General features: G+C 36.4%; 1 protein-coding gene across 1 annotated transcript; it reads right to left on the bottom strand.

The window, feature by feature from the left end:
- Positions 1–985: 985 nt before the first annotated feature.
- LOC307117998 (uncharacterized protein) lies at positions 986–14906 on the bottom strand (the record flags this gene model as incomplete). The annotated part of the gene is made up of 6 exons (XM_079803291.1): positions 986–2624; positions 2724–2787; positions 5944–6086; positions 8075–8413; positions 13283–13373; positions 14868–14906. The coding sequence occupies 6 exons, from the start codon at positions 14904–14906 to the stop codon at positions 2521–2523; spliced, it is 780 nt and encodes a 259-aa protein (XP_079659417.1). The 3' UTR covers positions 986–2520.
- Between the last annotated feature and the right edge of the window lie 1506 nt (positions 14907–16412).

Genomic DNA, 16412 nt, shown 5'->3' with positions numbered 1-16412 from the left:
GCTCATGTTAAAGGGATAGTTCATCCAAAAATGAAAATGACCCCATAATTTCCTCACCCTCAAGTCATCCTAGTGTATGACATTATTCTTTCAGACGAACACAATCAGTTATATTAAAAAAGTCCAGGCTAATCCAAGCTTTATAATGGCAGTGAATTGTTGCTCTGTTTTTGAAGTCCATAAAAGTGCATCTGTCCATCATAAAAGTGCATCTGTCCATCATAAAAGTGCATCTATCCATCATAAAAGTGCATCTGTCCATCATAAAAGTGCATCTGTCCATCATAAAAGTGCATCTGTCCATCATAAAAGTGCATCTATCCATCATAAAAGTGCATCCATCCATCATAAAAGTGCATCTGTCCATCATAAAAGTGCATCAATCCATCATAAAAGTGCATCTGTCCATCATAAAAGTGCATCTATCCATCATAAAAGTGCATCTGTCCATCATAAAAGTGCATCTGTCCATCATAAAAGTGCATCTATCCATCATAAAAGTGCATCTATCCATCATAAAAGTGCATCTATCCATCATAAAAGTGCATCTGTCCATCATAAAAGTGCATCTGTCCATCATAAAAGTGCATCTATCCATCATAAAAGTGCATCTATCCATCATAAAAGTGCATCTATCCATCATAAAAGTGCATCTATCCATCATATAACTGCTCCACACTGCTCCGGAGGTTAATAAAGGCCTTCTGTAGCGAAGCGGCGCATTTGTGTAAGAAAAATATCCATATTTAAAACTTTATAGACAGAAATAACTAGCTAAATAACAGCATGAACACATTGACTGATTTATTAATATTTGCACACATTGTGGAAATCTCTAGCTACAGCCGGTCTGACTCTACAATCTGACACTTGTGTTTAAAAAGGTACCGTTGTTCATTTGGATACTGATATTCATATAATCAGGGTTCGTACACATACTGTAAAATTAAATTCCAGGACTTTCAAGCACTACAATCAAAGATCTCGCGTATCAAATATCTTTATTGCCTTACAAAAAAAAAGGTAATTAGAAATAAAAATAAACTTTATAAAACAAAATGGTACAGATAAAGTACCTTTTCAGAAACAAGGCTGTTTTCCAGGACAGAACCAAAGTACTTCAAGCACATTGTACAATCAATTTACATAACTTTACATAAATAAGACAGAAAATCTAAAGGAAAGTGAGCAATACAATGACAATCAAAGAAACACATTAACGGTAACAGAAGAAGAGAAATTAAAGTACTGGTACTTTTAACAACACTAATATAAGTTTCTGTCTCTTTCATTGGTATGTCTAAGCAAAAACACCATGAAGATGTTTGCAATACAGATTGTCTTAAGTAGAGTACTGAGTACTGACCAACACGATCATCATTTCTGAGAGAAATTGTAAAGGTGAACGCATATACGAACAAGTTCTCCGTTTAGGATTAGAACAAACTCAACCCAAGAGCCTTTGATGACGTGATGATGACGTTACTGTTTATCATCTGTCCATCATCGTCTAAAGCCCGCCCTGATGATTTCATTGGTCCGAACAGCTTCTGTTCGGGCATAATTACTTCTCTATGGATCAAGTCCAGACCGAACTGCCTGAGTAAAAATGTTGTGGGCGGGGCTAAGTTCGGCTGGCATCCAGGCTAAAAGATAGTGTCTATTTGAACATGTGATCTGGTGTGTGTGTGTGTGTGTGTGTGAGCTCCAGTGGATCAGCGGCGCTCATTAACCCGGTGAGATCAGCCTTTCCTCAGCCAGTTCTTCTGCCGCTGGCTCTGATGTCTCTGTGGCGGCTCCAGATATAATTCGTCTTGTAACGCCCGATCTTTGCTCTCATGGATCTATAATTTGTTCCCTGGCAAATCGTTTAGACTGAGGACAAAGTGAAGTTTCATTACTTTTTTATTTTTAGGATATTTAACTTTACGTTAGCGTTGTAGCAGACTAGCGCTGACTTTGAATGTTTGACTGAATTGTTTGCTTTATTTCATGTATAGCTTATTATACCTTTTACTTATACTTTTGTATTATTGATCATACATAAACTTGCATTTAACAGAAAGAGACACACATACACACTTGTCTGAACCAGAAATTAATATATGATTAATATAAACCATATGATTTTCTCCTCATTGTTGTCACTACTAGAGCAAGCTCCTGATTGGTTAACGCGGCGCGAATATCCGACAAAGTTCCGATTTTTCAACTCGGGCGATTTGCGTCATTGGCGCCGCCTCATTCGCGCGAACCGCACCTCAGAATGTCAGAATGTCTCCTTCTTGTAACATGTAAATCACTCGCGCAAATCGCGTCATTCGTGTCCGGTGTGAACGCACCATAAAACATGTCCGACGTTGTTGCCAGACAAACAGATTTTCAGAGATTAAATTGAAATAGTACAACATATGAATGTATCCTAAAACGGATTTGTATAAATTGTTTTTCATGTGATTCTTTGCAGTTTACGCTTACTAAATATGATTGGATATGACAATGCTAAAGTGCTAAAGTGTTTTAAGATGCGGGAAGAGCTTCAGGATTTTCTCCACAGTCGTTCATGGTGATGGCTACACATTCACTGCAACAGTTTCCATTTCTTTCTTTTGGAGACACTGGATCTGTAAAGAAGCAGAAAACTGAGCTTAGTCAGGCACAACATGGCAAAGTGAAATATCCTCAAATGGACAATGCCTCAAATGACCTGAAACGCTTCATACCTGAGGACAGCAGGGCTTTCTCTGACTTCTTCAGCATCATCTGCTGACTCTTGTTTTTGGCGGCCTACACAAAAACACAAATACAAAACATCACGTAAACCAAATAAAAGGGTGCCGTTTACACAGTTGCAATGGAAACCAGTGTTAATTATAGGGATGCACCGAATCCAGGGTTCGGGTTCGGATTCGGCCGAATATTGGGCTTTTTGACTGGGTTCGGTTTCTGCCGAACCTCAGAATTTATTTCCACCGAACCCGAACCCTAGGCTTGCACTATGCGCGCCCCGCTGGTCGAACTTAATGACGCCGCTGTTGAAAGTGAAAATGCAACTCATGAACAGAAAACGTGGCAGTATACTTTAAGTCAAAAGAAGGCGATTCAAGTTGAGCTACGTTCAATTTGCAATGCCGATTTGTCTCGTGATGACAAGGACCCTAAACAACAGCCGCTGTTAAAACATTTGCATATGAAACATCCGAGAGAATACGATTTGTGCATGAAGGAATCTACAGACAGCAGCCAAAAAGTATTTTATTTTACCGTGCAAACAGCCTATAGATCAGATAAAATATAAATAAAATTAATAAAATATATATAGGCTACTTAAATAATTACCAAATTAAGATGACAAAACGAAAATACACTGAATCCGTTAGCTTTGAAGAGCCGGAATTAGGTAAATAGGTAGATAATATACTATATATCTTTACATATATAGCATACTATTCTCTTAAAACCATAATTTCGTTATTTTTATTAACCCAAATAATGATTCATCCGCTAGGTTGCACGTGAGGGGGAAAAATAGGTTCCTTCCACTTAAGAGTTGAGCTCTTTTTATTTTAATAGGCTATATCTCTTTACATAAATACTATTTTCTACTTTAAAAAAAAAATTACTTCGTTATTTTACTAACCCAGTGTTTTGTATGTGAATGCTGTTTCACGTGAATATAACCACAGGAGTGAAGCACAAAGCTTTGTTTAGCCTAGAAAGGAAATAATGGTCAGAGAGCACTTTTTCATTCTGTTTTCGATCTGGATCTGGTCACTCGATTTTCCGTGAATTTTAACAATAGGCCTAGTCCATTTTATCCCAATGGACATGGACATCTCGTTGCTTTTCCCAACTCTTCACTCGCGTCGCAACCATTCGCAGGGGATTATAAACGTTTGTTCCTTTCGTTTGCTTATAATTAAGTATATTATAACTATTCACATCCTTTACTGTGGGAAAGTATAAAAAACACTGTAGGACGAATACCTTTTTACTTCAAATGTTATTTAACACAGTTTGTTCTTGTTATTAAACTTGTTAAGGCGCGTCAAGTTTGGTTTATTTGAATAGCGCATTTCACACAAACGCCGGTGATTTTAGTTTCGTTTTCTCTGGCAGTGAATAATCACATTGCCTAAATGTCTTGACCCTGTGGAAGATAAAATCCGCTCTTCAGACCTTTTACAGCAAGTGTTGCTTTGCAACATCAGTAGAACACATGAAGATGAAGATATTCGAGAAGGTGTAGGCTTGTGTCCCACATTCCTCTCAAAGCGCAGAGCGGTAGGCTATATGACGCATCTTTGCAGGGAAATAGTATGAATCAAATATTTTTCTAACTAATATTTAATTTTCATATATTCTTGAGGTTACCATTATTTACTGAAAATCGTTTTTGTTTTATAGGCTGTGTTGTTTCACTGACGGAAGTGCTAAAATAAACACGCATGCTTATGGATGTTTCAGCCTCAAATGATTTCAAAATGTAGGCTATATAGGCTATCTGGCATAGACTACAGTATTTAAAATCGCATATGCATTAGTTACATTCTCAATTTAATTTACAGAGCAATTCCTGCTAAGTTTTTAGTTTAACTAATACTATAGAAGTGGATTAGTGTGTGTCGCAGACTCGCAACGGGGGCTTGGCATCACGATGGTGGCGCTCCATCTTGATGTCGGCACAATAGCGCGCGCCTCCTGCGCTCTCCGTTGGGTTGTTCTTTGAAAGGACAGAGGACGACTCGGGGTAATTTTTCTATAAACCATCATGAAATAGCGGCGAGAAGAACATACACGACAATGTTTCCTTTAGTAAACTTGACCAAAACTGGTCAATAGCATCCCTACACTGCTGTGGACGTTGTTAACTTCATTAATGTGTTTACTGTGATAATGGACTGCGGACGGGAGTAGGATTCGGTATTCGGTTTCGGATTCGGCCGAATCTTAACCAGTGGATTCGGTATTCGGCCGAACCCCAAAAATCTGGATTCGGTGCATCCCTAAATTACGACCTTTTTTCACTGACGAAAACGAGACGATAACTAAATAAAAACTAGTGTTGGATGACAAAAACTATGACGAAAATCAACTGTCATTTTCGTCAACAAATAAAAACGAGACGAAAATGTTAGTGAGGGAAGAGATGGGGTCAGAACTGATGTCCTGAGTCACAGATGAGCACATTTGATCTGAACTGATCTAACCTCTGGAAAACACGGCTCACGCATCCGCAATCCAGCTCCAGAGCGGCTCACAATCCATGAATAACACACATTTATGACACGCAATGTTTATGAACTAATACTGATGAATAAATGACAATGTTTACTTTACGATGTTTATATAGTAATATGTTTTAGACGGTTGTTACAATGCATATTTATTATTTAAAAAAATATTTGTTACTTGAAATTAAATAAATGTTAACTGAAATAAAAAAATAAATAAACAAACTTATTTGAAGCTTTAGCTTAACATGATATACTAACTAAGACAGAAATACAAAGTTATAAAAACTATATGTTTTTAAAAACAAAACAAAGTGAATTGACCTCTTTCGTGTATTTTTAATGTCAAAAACAAAATGTCAAAATGTCAGTTCAAGTGACAGTCGGTTATGTAATGCTTAAATGCTTAATGTATTACAATTTAACTAAACTCATTAGATTTTAGGAGACTAAAACTAATTTGGCATTTAAGTCAAAAGACTATGACTAAAACTAAATCAAAATATGCTGTCAAAATTAACACTGATGGAAACAGTGGTGAAAAGCGTGCAGGAATAATAACCAGGAGAATAACGGCGTGACTGACTCAAACGCTTTGACCCCGGAGATCTGATCAGTTATCAGTGGCTCTAAATCAGTTCTCCAAGACCTTTTACGATCGTTTTAATTATTTATAGTCAAAATTACAAAGAATAAATGTAATACTTGCCCTCCTGTGGTTCCAGCAGAGAACGGCCCCCAAGATGACCCCCACTATAGGAATGAATGCATAGAGCCCTTGGAGCTGATTGGGGCTGGGAGGATTTTGGGGAGAGCTGTGTGTTGGCACTTCAGTGGTGGAAAATGATGCTTCTGTAAGAAAAAACAGGAACAGAGGATTATAAACTGCAAATGAAACAATCCTTCACTATCACCTTAAAACATTAGTGACCGTTCCTACTTTAGCAAACGTTACATCTGCCAAATTATCAGACAAGCTTTTGTTTCTGTTTGAACGGATCATTCAACTGCAAATGATCCAAGAAATAAATAGTGCAAGGCAAGCAGTATTTTTTTCTCCTTTTTCCAAGTCTTTTTTAGAGGATGCACAGATAACCGACCCGATAAACACAATCACTAAATACCAGGGCCGGCGATAGAGGGCTTTAGTTTAACCACCCTAAAATATTTATTAGCCCCTCCCAAAATAATTCTAAATATCAATCTACATATTTTCTCTCTGATTTTTGTTCACTTCAAGAACTGGCGTCTTTATTTGAAGTTTGGTGTTTGGAAAAACAGCACAACGAGAAGGGGAAATGGTGATCTATATTATTATATTTCTCAGTAAAAAGCATAGACTTTATTTCAGCTGTAACAGATTTGGGACGAATGTAATAGGGGTATAACGATATTCAAACCGAACCGAAAAAAACGCGATACTCTCCCCGCCCCAGCTCTCACTTCACCTTATGCCACAAAACTATTTTTTTCTTCCTTGACATTTGATTAAATAGTAATTAGTACACTTTTAAAAACTAATAAGAGCTTATGGCCAAAAAGTGATCTCGATAAAATCTTTTCATATCAGTCGATATCGATAATTATCACGATAAATGTCAAATATTTCTTTCTTTCAAATTTAAAGGCAGATTTTTGCTCCTAAGTGAAGGTTGTAGAAACCAGACTGTTAACTACTCATTATTGTCATATGACATACTTCATGTTTTTGAATTCCTTGCACTTTTCCATTCATTTTTCTTTAACAAAATAAATTTCTTAATAGACATTTTTTTCTAATAGATGATATTGATCACTCACTCACTCACTGATTCATAACGCTCTGAACCGCTGAATCGACTCACTGATTCACAACACTTCGAAGCTTCATGAGGCCGTGTTTTGAAATCGTCATCACTATATAAGTCGTTATTTAGGGTTTTTTTGCGCACAGAAACTATTCTCGTCTTCATAAAGTTATTGTAGAGCCGCTGTAGTGAGATGGACTTTGTAACTTTAGTCTTTAGTGTCTTTTAAGGGTCTTGAGAGTGTAAAGTTGAGCCAATGGAGGCCTTTCAGAGCATCAGATTTACACTAAAATATCTTCATTTGTGTCTGAAGATGAACGGAGGTCTGACGGGTGTCCAACCACATGAGGCTCAGTCATTAATGACACAATTTACAGTTTTGGGTGAACTAACCCTTTAACTAGAGCGGATAAATGGTCTGTGTGACGCAGTTCAAATGAGTAACATTTCGTTCTACCTTTTATCAACAAACTCGTCATCTTTGGATGATGACTCAAGGTTAGTTTCACTTTTGAATTAACGTTCGTCGCCGCTTCCACTCATGTACTATTGATTGTGCTCGTGAAAGCTGCACACGCTGATTGGCTCTGACTGGCTGTTGTCGCGTTTATTTCTGTTGCACAATTGGGTAATCTATAACATGAATTTTATCGCGATTCGGTATGATATCGTTTATCGGCCCAGCCCTATAAGAGCTGTATTTTTACTAAATATTATTATAATAATATTATTATTTACATCTGGTGTCGTTTAAAGCCCTTTGAAGCTGCACTGAAACTGTCATTTGGACCTTGAACCGTTTGGAGCCCATTGAAGTCCATTATATGGAGAACAATCCTGGAATGTTTTCATCAAAAACCTTAATTTATGTTCGACTGCAGAAAGAAAGTCATGGACATCTTGGATGACATGGGGGTGAGGAAACTATCAGCAAACATTAATTTAAAAGTGAACTAATCCTTTTATGAGCACAGTTATGACCATTTAATATTGTCTCTCATAATCCTCCTGATTGTGGTACATTATAGGCATATTATAGTAGCATATACTCACTGATGACGACAAGCGTAGCATGGACCTCAGACATCTTCTCTCTGAAGAAGGCTCGTGCTGTATAGAGGCCTGAGTTTCTGGAGATGCTGACATTTTGAAGACTTAAGTAGACATTTGCTCCTTCAACTTGCAGTGAAACCCCATCCGTTTGCAAAGGTACACAGCTGGGATTGGTGTAAACCTCAGAACAGTATCTTGCAAGCAAAGTCTTGTTCTTGTTTTCTCCTTGAAAAATGATATTCACTTGATCGACTCTCTCCAGTTCAACAGTTTCGAAGGGGATGGTAATTTCTTTTCCATCAGTTGCCTCCAACGTCGACCCAGCAACGTACAGAGTGACTGTTTGGAAAGAAAGAAAGAAATAATTTACTTCAGTTTCTCAAGTTTGTGTCTCGTGTTCTCACAGCCCCGTCAGTAAGGTAGAAGTGCCATAAAGCCCAAAGTATACCTCGGCCGTCCGCACTCGTGTGCCGTAATGTTTATCATCAGGAGGGTTCGCGGGCGTCAAATTTGAGGCCGTAAGTTGAGGCCAAACTATGATTTGATGCGTAAGAAAGGCAGAAGAGTCAAGATAATTGTACTGCATGTGTCGAACCCGAGCATCCACACTCATTCTCGGTTGACTATACTTTGAAAGCTGTATGGACACGACTGCGCGCGAGACTCGTCCGGACACGGACATTGAAGAGTATACCAGGGGCTTACAGTCCAAAGCTGATTTTGTATCATCATCTGTGCCATAATCAGGGTATGCAGGTCACCATGGCAAATTTATGACTTTTAAGACCATTCTGAATTAAATGTAAGACCTATGTAACACAATAAAAAAAAAAGTACAATAGGAAATGTAGAATCACAAAATGACTTGTAAAGCAAATTAATTTATTCAAATTGAACAAAGTATTAGTAAACTTGCACTTCCTCATAGCTCAATCCCACCAGGATTAGTACACGAACTCACTACCGGTCAAAAGTTTGAGAACGGTACGATTTTTTAAAATGTTTTTCTCTATGTGAGTATATAGTAAAGTGTAATTTATTCCTGTGATCAAAGCTGAATTTATCTGGAAGATAAAAACTGGAAGAGCTGAAGCATAAAATCTGTTTGATGCGTCTGTGGTACAATCCGAAATAGCCTCGCGCCAATAACACGAAAGCTGATTGGCTGCAATATAAGATACATGTTTGAGCATTAGAGGTAGCGTTACATGGACGTAGGAACATTAAGACCCATTTAAAATTATTTAACACCTAGAACTCAATACTTCTGTGAATTTAAGACTTTTTAAGGCCTAAAATTTTGATTTTTGAAATTAAGACATTTAAGACTTTTTAAGATCCCGCGAGAAATATGATTTTATATAATATTCTAGATACATTATCATTCTACATTATTTGAATGCACATAGTTTATCAATCCAACAGTTAAAAACCATTAACAACACTGTGTGTATGTGTAAGCTGTGTAAAAATAGGGCATTCGTCTGAATTCGGCAACTCACTGAATGAAAAAGCAGAAATATGTTGGTTTCTCTTCTTTAAAGGGTTAGTTCACCCAAAAATGAAATTTCTTCCATTAATGACTCACCCCAATGTTGTTCCACACCCGTAAGATCTCCGTTCATCCTCGGAACACAGTTGAAGATATTTTAGATTTAGTCCGAGGGCTTTCAGTCTTTTGAATGTAAGTGTATGCACACTTTGCTGTCCACGTCCAGAAAGGTAATGAAAACATCATCAAAGCGTCGATGCTTCAAACTCTTTTGAAGCATCGACAATACATTTTGGTCCAAAAATAACAAAAACTAAGACTTTATTAAGCATTGTCTTCTCTTCTAATTTGGTTTGAATCCGCGTTCACGCGCCACAGTGACGTCAGTCACAGTCTTACGCCGTCGTGTTCTTTTTTGCCGATTAGGGCATCCGGGACATGCACACTTACGCACCATTTTAAAAAAAATATAAAAAATATAATATAAAAAAAACCAGCTCGTAAGAGAAGACAATGCTTAATAAAGTCTTAGTTTTTGTTATTTTTGGACCAAAATGTATTGTCGACGCTTCAGAAGAGTCTAACTAACCAAATGATGTCACATATGGACTACTTTGATGATATTTTCATTATCTTTCTGGACGTGGACAGCAAAGTGTGCATTCACTTACATTCAAAAGACTGAAAGCCCTCGGACTAAATCTAAAATATCTTCAACTGTGTTCCGAGGATGAACGGAGATCTTACGGGTGTGGAACAACATTGGGGTGAGTCATTAATGGAAGAAATTTCATTTTTGGGTGAACTAACCCTTTAACTAATCTTAAACTTATACACACAAAAACACACGCACACACAAATGAACGCGTGCCATTCCAAAAGCTAATTGTGTTTGTGTGTGTGTGTTATTTTGTCTGTTTTGCACTCTTGATGTTTTAGAGATCTTCACTGTTGAGTCCTTTTTTCTGCATTCTGGCTGATTTGTAGATTGTATGCACAAAAAAACTGTATTTTCATATTCTTGCCAATTCTCCATTCATTTCCTATGGGGGTCATTTTTGACCCGAAGGTCCTGAGTGTGACTATTTTTTTTTACAACCACTTAGACTTTTCAAATCCTGTCCCCAATTTTTTTGTGTGTTCATATACCAAGTACCAATAAAGTCACCAAGTTTCGGACCATTCCAATTAAGCTACGATTTTTTTGTTTTAAATTATAAAACTGTTTGGGTCATTTTTGACCCCAAGAGGGTTAAATCAGTCCAAACACATTTTAATTTTTATTCAGGAGTTATGTATATATATATATATATAAAAAAAAACTTTTTATGACAGTAGTTTAGTTTAGTGATAAAAATAAAAAAATAAAAAAAAAATCCAGGTTTTTTTTCCTCCCATCCTGCCCCACCGGTTGAGAACCACTGTCCTACATCATATGCTGGAGCGCGTATGACAGTTAGCAGTTAGATTACGGTTAGTAAAATTTTGAATATGGATATTTTTCTTACACACACACTGCTTCAGAAGGCCTGTATTAACCCCTGGAGCAGTGTGGAGCAGTTATATGATGGATAGATGCACTTTTATGGACTTTAAAACAGAAACATTTCAAATCAATTTCATTTTTGGGTGAACTTTCCCTTTTAATAGTAGTACATTTACTTTATGGCATCTTGGCTCAAAATCAACGCTTTACTGTCATGTGCATTTCTATGTGACAATAATGCAGCATTAAGTTTGTTAACTGCGTTTGCAGCGTATTCGATAATATCTATCATTATTTGTTTTATTTATCAACTCCAATTTAAGGCCCTAATCCCAGAAACACATTCACGAGGGAACTCATGGGATGGATTTGTCCAGTGCCGAATATCATCCCCAGTCCATTCAGTTACAAAATACATGAATACTTCAATTAAATGTCAAAACACAAAATGTGACTAAAAAGTTAAGTACTTTGCATATTACTGATGGTCGTTTAACATTTCTATCATAAAACAGTTGTCTAATATTTATCAACTGAAGTGTCAGTCTGGAATGCTTTAAATCTGTGAATAGTAAAGCCTGCCTCCTTTCCTAAGATCTGATCTCAAAGATTTTGACATTGATAAGCATAGCTTATTTACGGAGCAGTGTAATGGAGTAGCAGAGCAGAATCAAGAATATACAATATTACGAGGAACTATTTTACTGCCTATAGTGCCTACAAAATGCAGTAAAGATTTGTTGTACAGCACTTCTTGACGAGATAGCGGTTTCTATCGCTGCTTATGTGACAGACATTTCCTGTTGGATGAAGAGCCAAACCCCTTCAACTCAACCTGAAGATTTACATAACTGAGTGGTGGTGGTTATGGTAATGAGGATGGTAATAAATAATTAATGCTTATGCACATACACACACACACACCTATACATTTACACATTTTTATTTCACTTCTGGAATTATTAGATTGTTTGTTACTGCACTATTTTGGTCTGTATGTGTCTGTTAAAAAAAATAAAAAAAATACCTTTAACTAAAGGAACCTCTAATCATAAACTTGCACTGGTTGCCAATCACTATATAATGGCAAGGGACGTGTAAATGTACTCCATGTTTACTCACATCTGACAGCGTTAACAGAGTTTCTGAAGCATGAAACAAGAGCCTAACTAATTTAATGCGATTGTGGTTTCAGAAAACAGACACTGGAATTTAACGGTGACGGATCGATGGCACAACACCGGTAACGTCAGAACTTATCGATCGGTCTTTATCATTTAGCTCGGGTGCCCGTTTAATACCGGGGAACTTATTCTAAACCATGTCCACACATAACTGCCCACTTACCTGTAGCGATAAACAGCCAAGTTATGGAAATAATCTTTTGTAAAAAATACAATAAAAAGCTTTAAAACGAAGTAGGATACTTTAGTGTGGCCGCAAACGCTAACGATGCGTAACGTACAGGAAATCAGCCCAAGTTAATGAAAATGGCGATTGGCAAGCCAGCACCGCCACCAACTGAGCTGACAGCAGTTACTCCTAAAAACTAACTAACAAACAAAACAAAACAAAAACCCACCTCACTGTCTAACCCTAAACCTGTCTCACACGGCACTGCCAGCCGAATTTAGCCCCGCCCACAACCTTTTCAGACTAGAATTTCTATAGGCAGTGTAACCGTTTAATGATCTACAGCAAAATAGAGAGAGTACTAATCAAATATTGAATTACTACATTAGTAATTTCTCGCTAGAAATGACATCAGAAGTAGAAAGTGTTGGTAAAATTAAAACAAACGCCGCCCCCCCTCCCCAGCTCAACTGTCACAGAATTGAGGGATATCAAAGGCAGCGAAGGATACAAATATGCTGCCTTCAAAAACCGACCAGATGACTATCTCTGGAGACAGGAAGTGAAGCTGGATTCGGACGTGGTGTCTTCCTTCCCTCCTTGAAATGTGTCCTCCGAAGGCAGCATTTCTCAGGTTTCGGACTCAGCCCAAGGCTTGATGGCCCACGCCAACAATATGTTTCATTATTTATAAAGCAACCACATTCATAACTAATTTTACCAACAACTAGGAAATTCTAAATTTCGAGTTATGAATGTTACTTTAAAACGTCATCATATATTGTATATTTGTTAAACAACGCAATGTGTTTCCTATTTGTTACATTTAGTTCAACAGAGTCAAATTTGTTATATCTAGAATACATATTTTACTTACTCGTGACAGCGGAAAATCCCCGTCCATGGCTGTTCTTGCACAATATGGCACTTTGGTCGGAGCACAGAGAGATTGCATCAGCCCAAATCGTCTGCAAAATGGGGCGGGGGCTAAACGTTATATTTAAAAGTACTTTTTATTTCATACCATTCGAAAGACTCATTTCTACTTTAATGCAGACATGTTTATATATATATTCATATTATTATATATATTCACACATCATTTATACACATCATGTGATTTGAAATATTTTAATAGAAAACAATACATCATGGTTGTTTAAATGAATATATTATGCCTACCCACTATCTATCTACCTTTTGTATTTATTGCATAGCATATTGTATGCTCAGGGATAACAGACTGATAAGCAGACATGCTATTTATGACTGGATGTAACTTTTGAAACTTTGTGGTAAAGTGACTCTCCTAGTGATTTGTCCTATCAGTGTGGCTCTCCTGAAAAAAATAGCGAAGACCACTATATATATACAGTATGTATTGCAATTACATCAGAAGTGACTAATTAAATTACAGAAAAATGAAAGAGTAATCCTTTACTTTACGTTGAGTTGATTAATAAGTAAGGCATACACACAGCCTACTACTGGCCATGCTAGTTGACATTAGCATAATCGCGCTAACGCTTCATTTTTCCTATTGACGTCTTATGATTCAAAAATTGTGTCATTAATAGTAAAGAGACCGCGAGAATGAGCTTCTCTCCCATGTTTCCGTGTCCGATAGTAATGAAAGTTCACGACTAGTGGACGAATTCCAACATAGCCTATGTCCGAATGTCGTGTCCAGTGGAAAGGCACAAACAAACAAACAAAACAATCCCTGAAAATTGATAAACGAACACATAGTATACAGGCAATTGAACTAATCATCTTATTAGATGATTTGTTTGTTGGATTTTAAAGATTTTACTTTCAATAAAACATTTGCAATAAGGTTTTTATGCATGTTTGGTCTTCTGACCAGCAGGGGTCGCCAGAGTGTGGCGTTTCGAACACTTTGAAACAGTGAATCATTTTGCGAAGCAATCGGTTCAATTGATTCGAATCTTTGAAAAGCTTCGTTTCCCCCATTGTTACATCATTGTAATACTGTTGTTCGCTGATATTAAAGTTAATAACAAACAGAGGCGGACAGTACTTAAATATTCTCCATACTTAAGTATTTCTACTCCAGTACATTTTTCAAGTATATATTTTATCAGTGTTTTGGAAAACTTTTAATTCATTACATCCCAAAGCATAATTTATAATGTCATTTCACTGCACTACATTTCACAAGTAAAAGTTGTTGTTGTTTTTTTACCTTGAATACTTAATAACATTAAAAATATAGTACTTTCTTACTTAGTAAAATGTTAATTACTTTTACTTGAGTAAAAGTATACAATACTAAATTTTTTATGTAATTAAGTATTAAATGATATTCAATATGAAACAGTGCAGTAAAAAGTACAATATTATGTTTTAGAAGGTTGTGAAGTAAAAGTTTTCCAAAGAAGAACACTGATAAAGTATATATAGCTACTTGAAAAATAAAATTACTTGGAAAGTTAAAATACCGCCTCTGACAAACGCCAGGTTTTCTTTACTGCGATCATAATGTCTATTAATTTAATGATTTGAGCTCTACAGAGTCAGAAAACATCTCTTTTTACAAGCTGCTGTCACTCTTTGGATGCTAGTAAAGGAGAAGGGCAATAAATTAGGACAAAGAGCGAGATATACAGCTGAAAAAAAGGTAAATATGGAATTATGTGAATTTGTAGCTACATTTGAATGTGTTTGAAAGACAAACACATCCCAGAGACAGTACAGTAAACTGAAATCAAATAAAATCAAATTACTAAAACTTAATATAAGAATAAAAACAGAAAATATAAAAGCAAAAAAAAAATGTAATACAAAAAGAAAATGTAAAATATACATGTTAAAGGCTTAGTTCACCCAAAAATGAATATTAGCCCATGATTTACTCACCCTCAAGTCATCCTAGGTGTATATGACATTCTTCTCTCAGAAGAACACAATCTGACTTAAATATTAAATATATATATTAAAAATGTCCCGGATAATCCAAGCTTTATAATGGCAGTGACTGTTGGGTCATTTTTGAAGTCCATAAAGGTGCATCTATCCATCATATAACTGCTCCACACGGGGGTTAATAAAGGCCTTCTGAAAGCGAAGCGATGCGTTTGTGTAAGAAAAATATCCATATTTAAAACTTTATTAAGTAAAATATCTAGCTTTCCACCAGATCGCTTTACGTATTCAACTTACGGAAAAAGTTTAGCTACGTCTGACGACATTGCACACCAGTTACGTTTTTTCCCCCCGATCTGGCTGAAGCTAGATAATTTGCTTTATAAAGTTTTAAATATTACTACTATTACTATTAATGAATATTACTACTTTGACAATAGAGCTATATTTAAATTCCTGTCTTTTTATTTTTTTATTAACCTGCACTGATGCTACCTCCTTGGAAATAGATAAAAACTTAAGCCAAAATTTCTAGAGAGAAAATGCAGTATACTTCAATATTAGTTAATTGATGTGTCGAATGTGAAGGAACCCTGTGTTTTACTTTTATGTGACTTTTGTAAATAGCAGATGTCATGATGTCAAATAAATCTTCTTTTGCTGTAAGTTAGTGTAACTGGTTTCATGGTCACTTCCTGATGAAACCGAATGTCTTCACTGAGATGATGTCTTCACATCCAGATTAATCATCAAGAGAAGCCACAAACACGTTCATCAGGATGTGAGTTTTCATTGTGTTTTTCATCACATGACCAAAGATTTCTTTTCATTCTTGCGGTTTCGAAAAAACATTTTTAGAATGGTTCAGCAAAACCATTAAAGAATGACACAGAATATTCAACATAAACTTTATTTTCACAACAGACATTTTGGCAAAGTTATAATAAAGTTAAAAAGGAAAAAATAAGTGCAAAAGAAGCCTAAAGTGCGGGAAAACATAAAAAAATACTGTAATACATACAAGATGGAAAAGGCATTTCACGAGAACACAACATACAGGTGTCCTTAAAGAGGAAAGATCCCGGCGTGAGAAGCGAAGGAAACGGGTCAGAGTGTGTGAC

The sequence above is a fragment of the Gobio gobio genome (assembly GCF_949357685.1).
Source record: "Gobio gobio genome assembly, chromosome: 21".
NCBI classification, from domain to species: domain Eukaryota; kingdom Metazoa; phylum Chordata; class Actinopteri; order Cypriniformes; family Gobionidae; genus Gobio; species Gobio gobio.
This window is presented reverse-complemented; position numbering and strand designations above follow the sequence as displayed.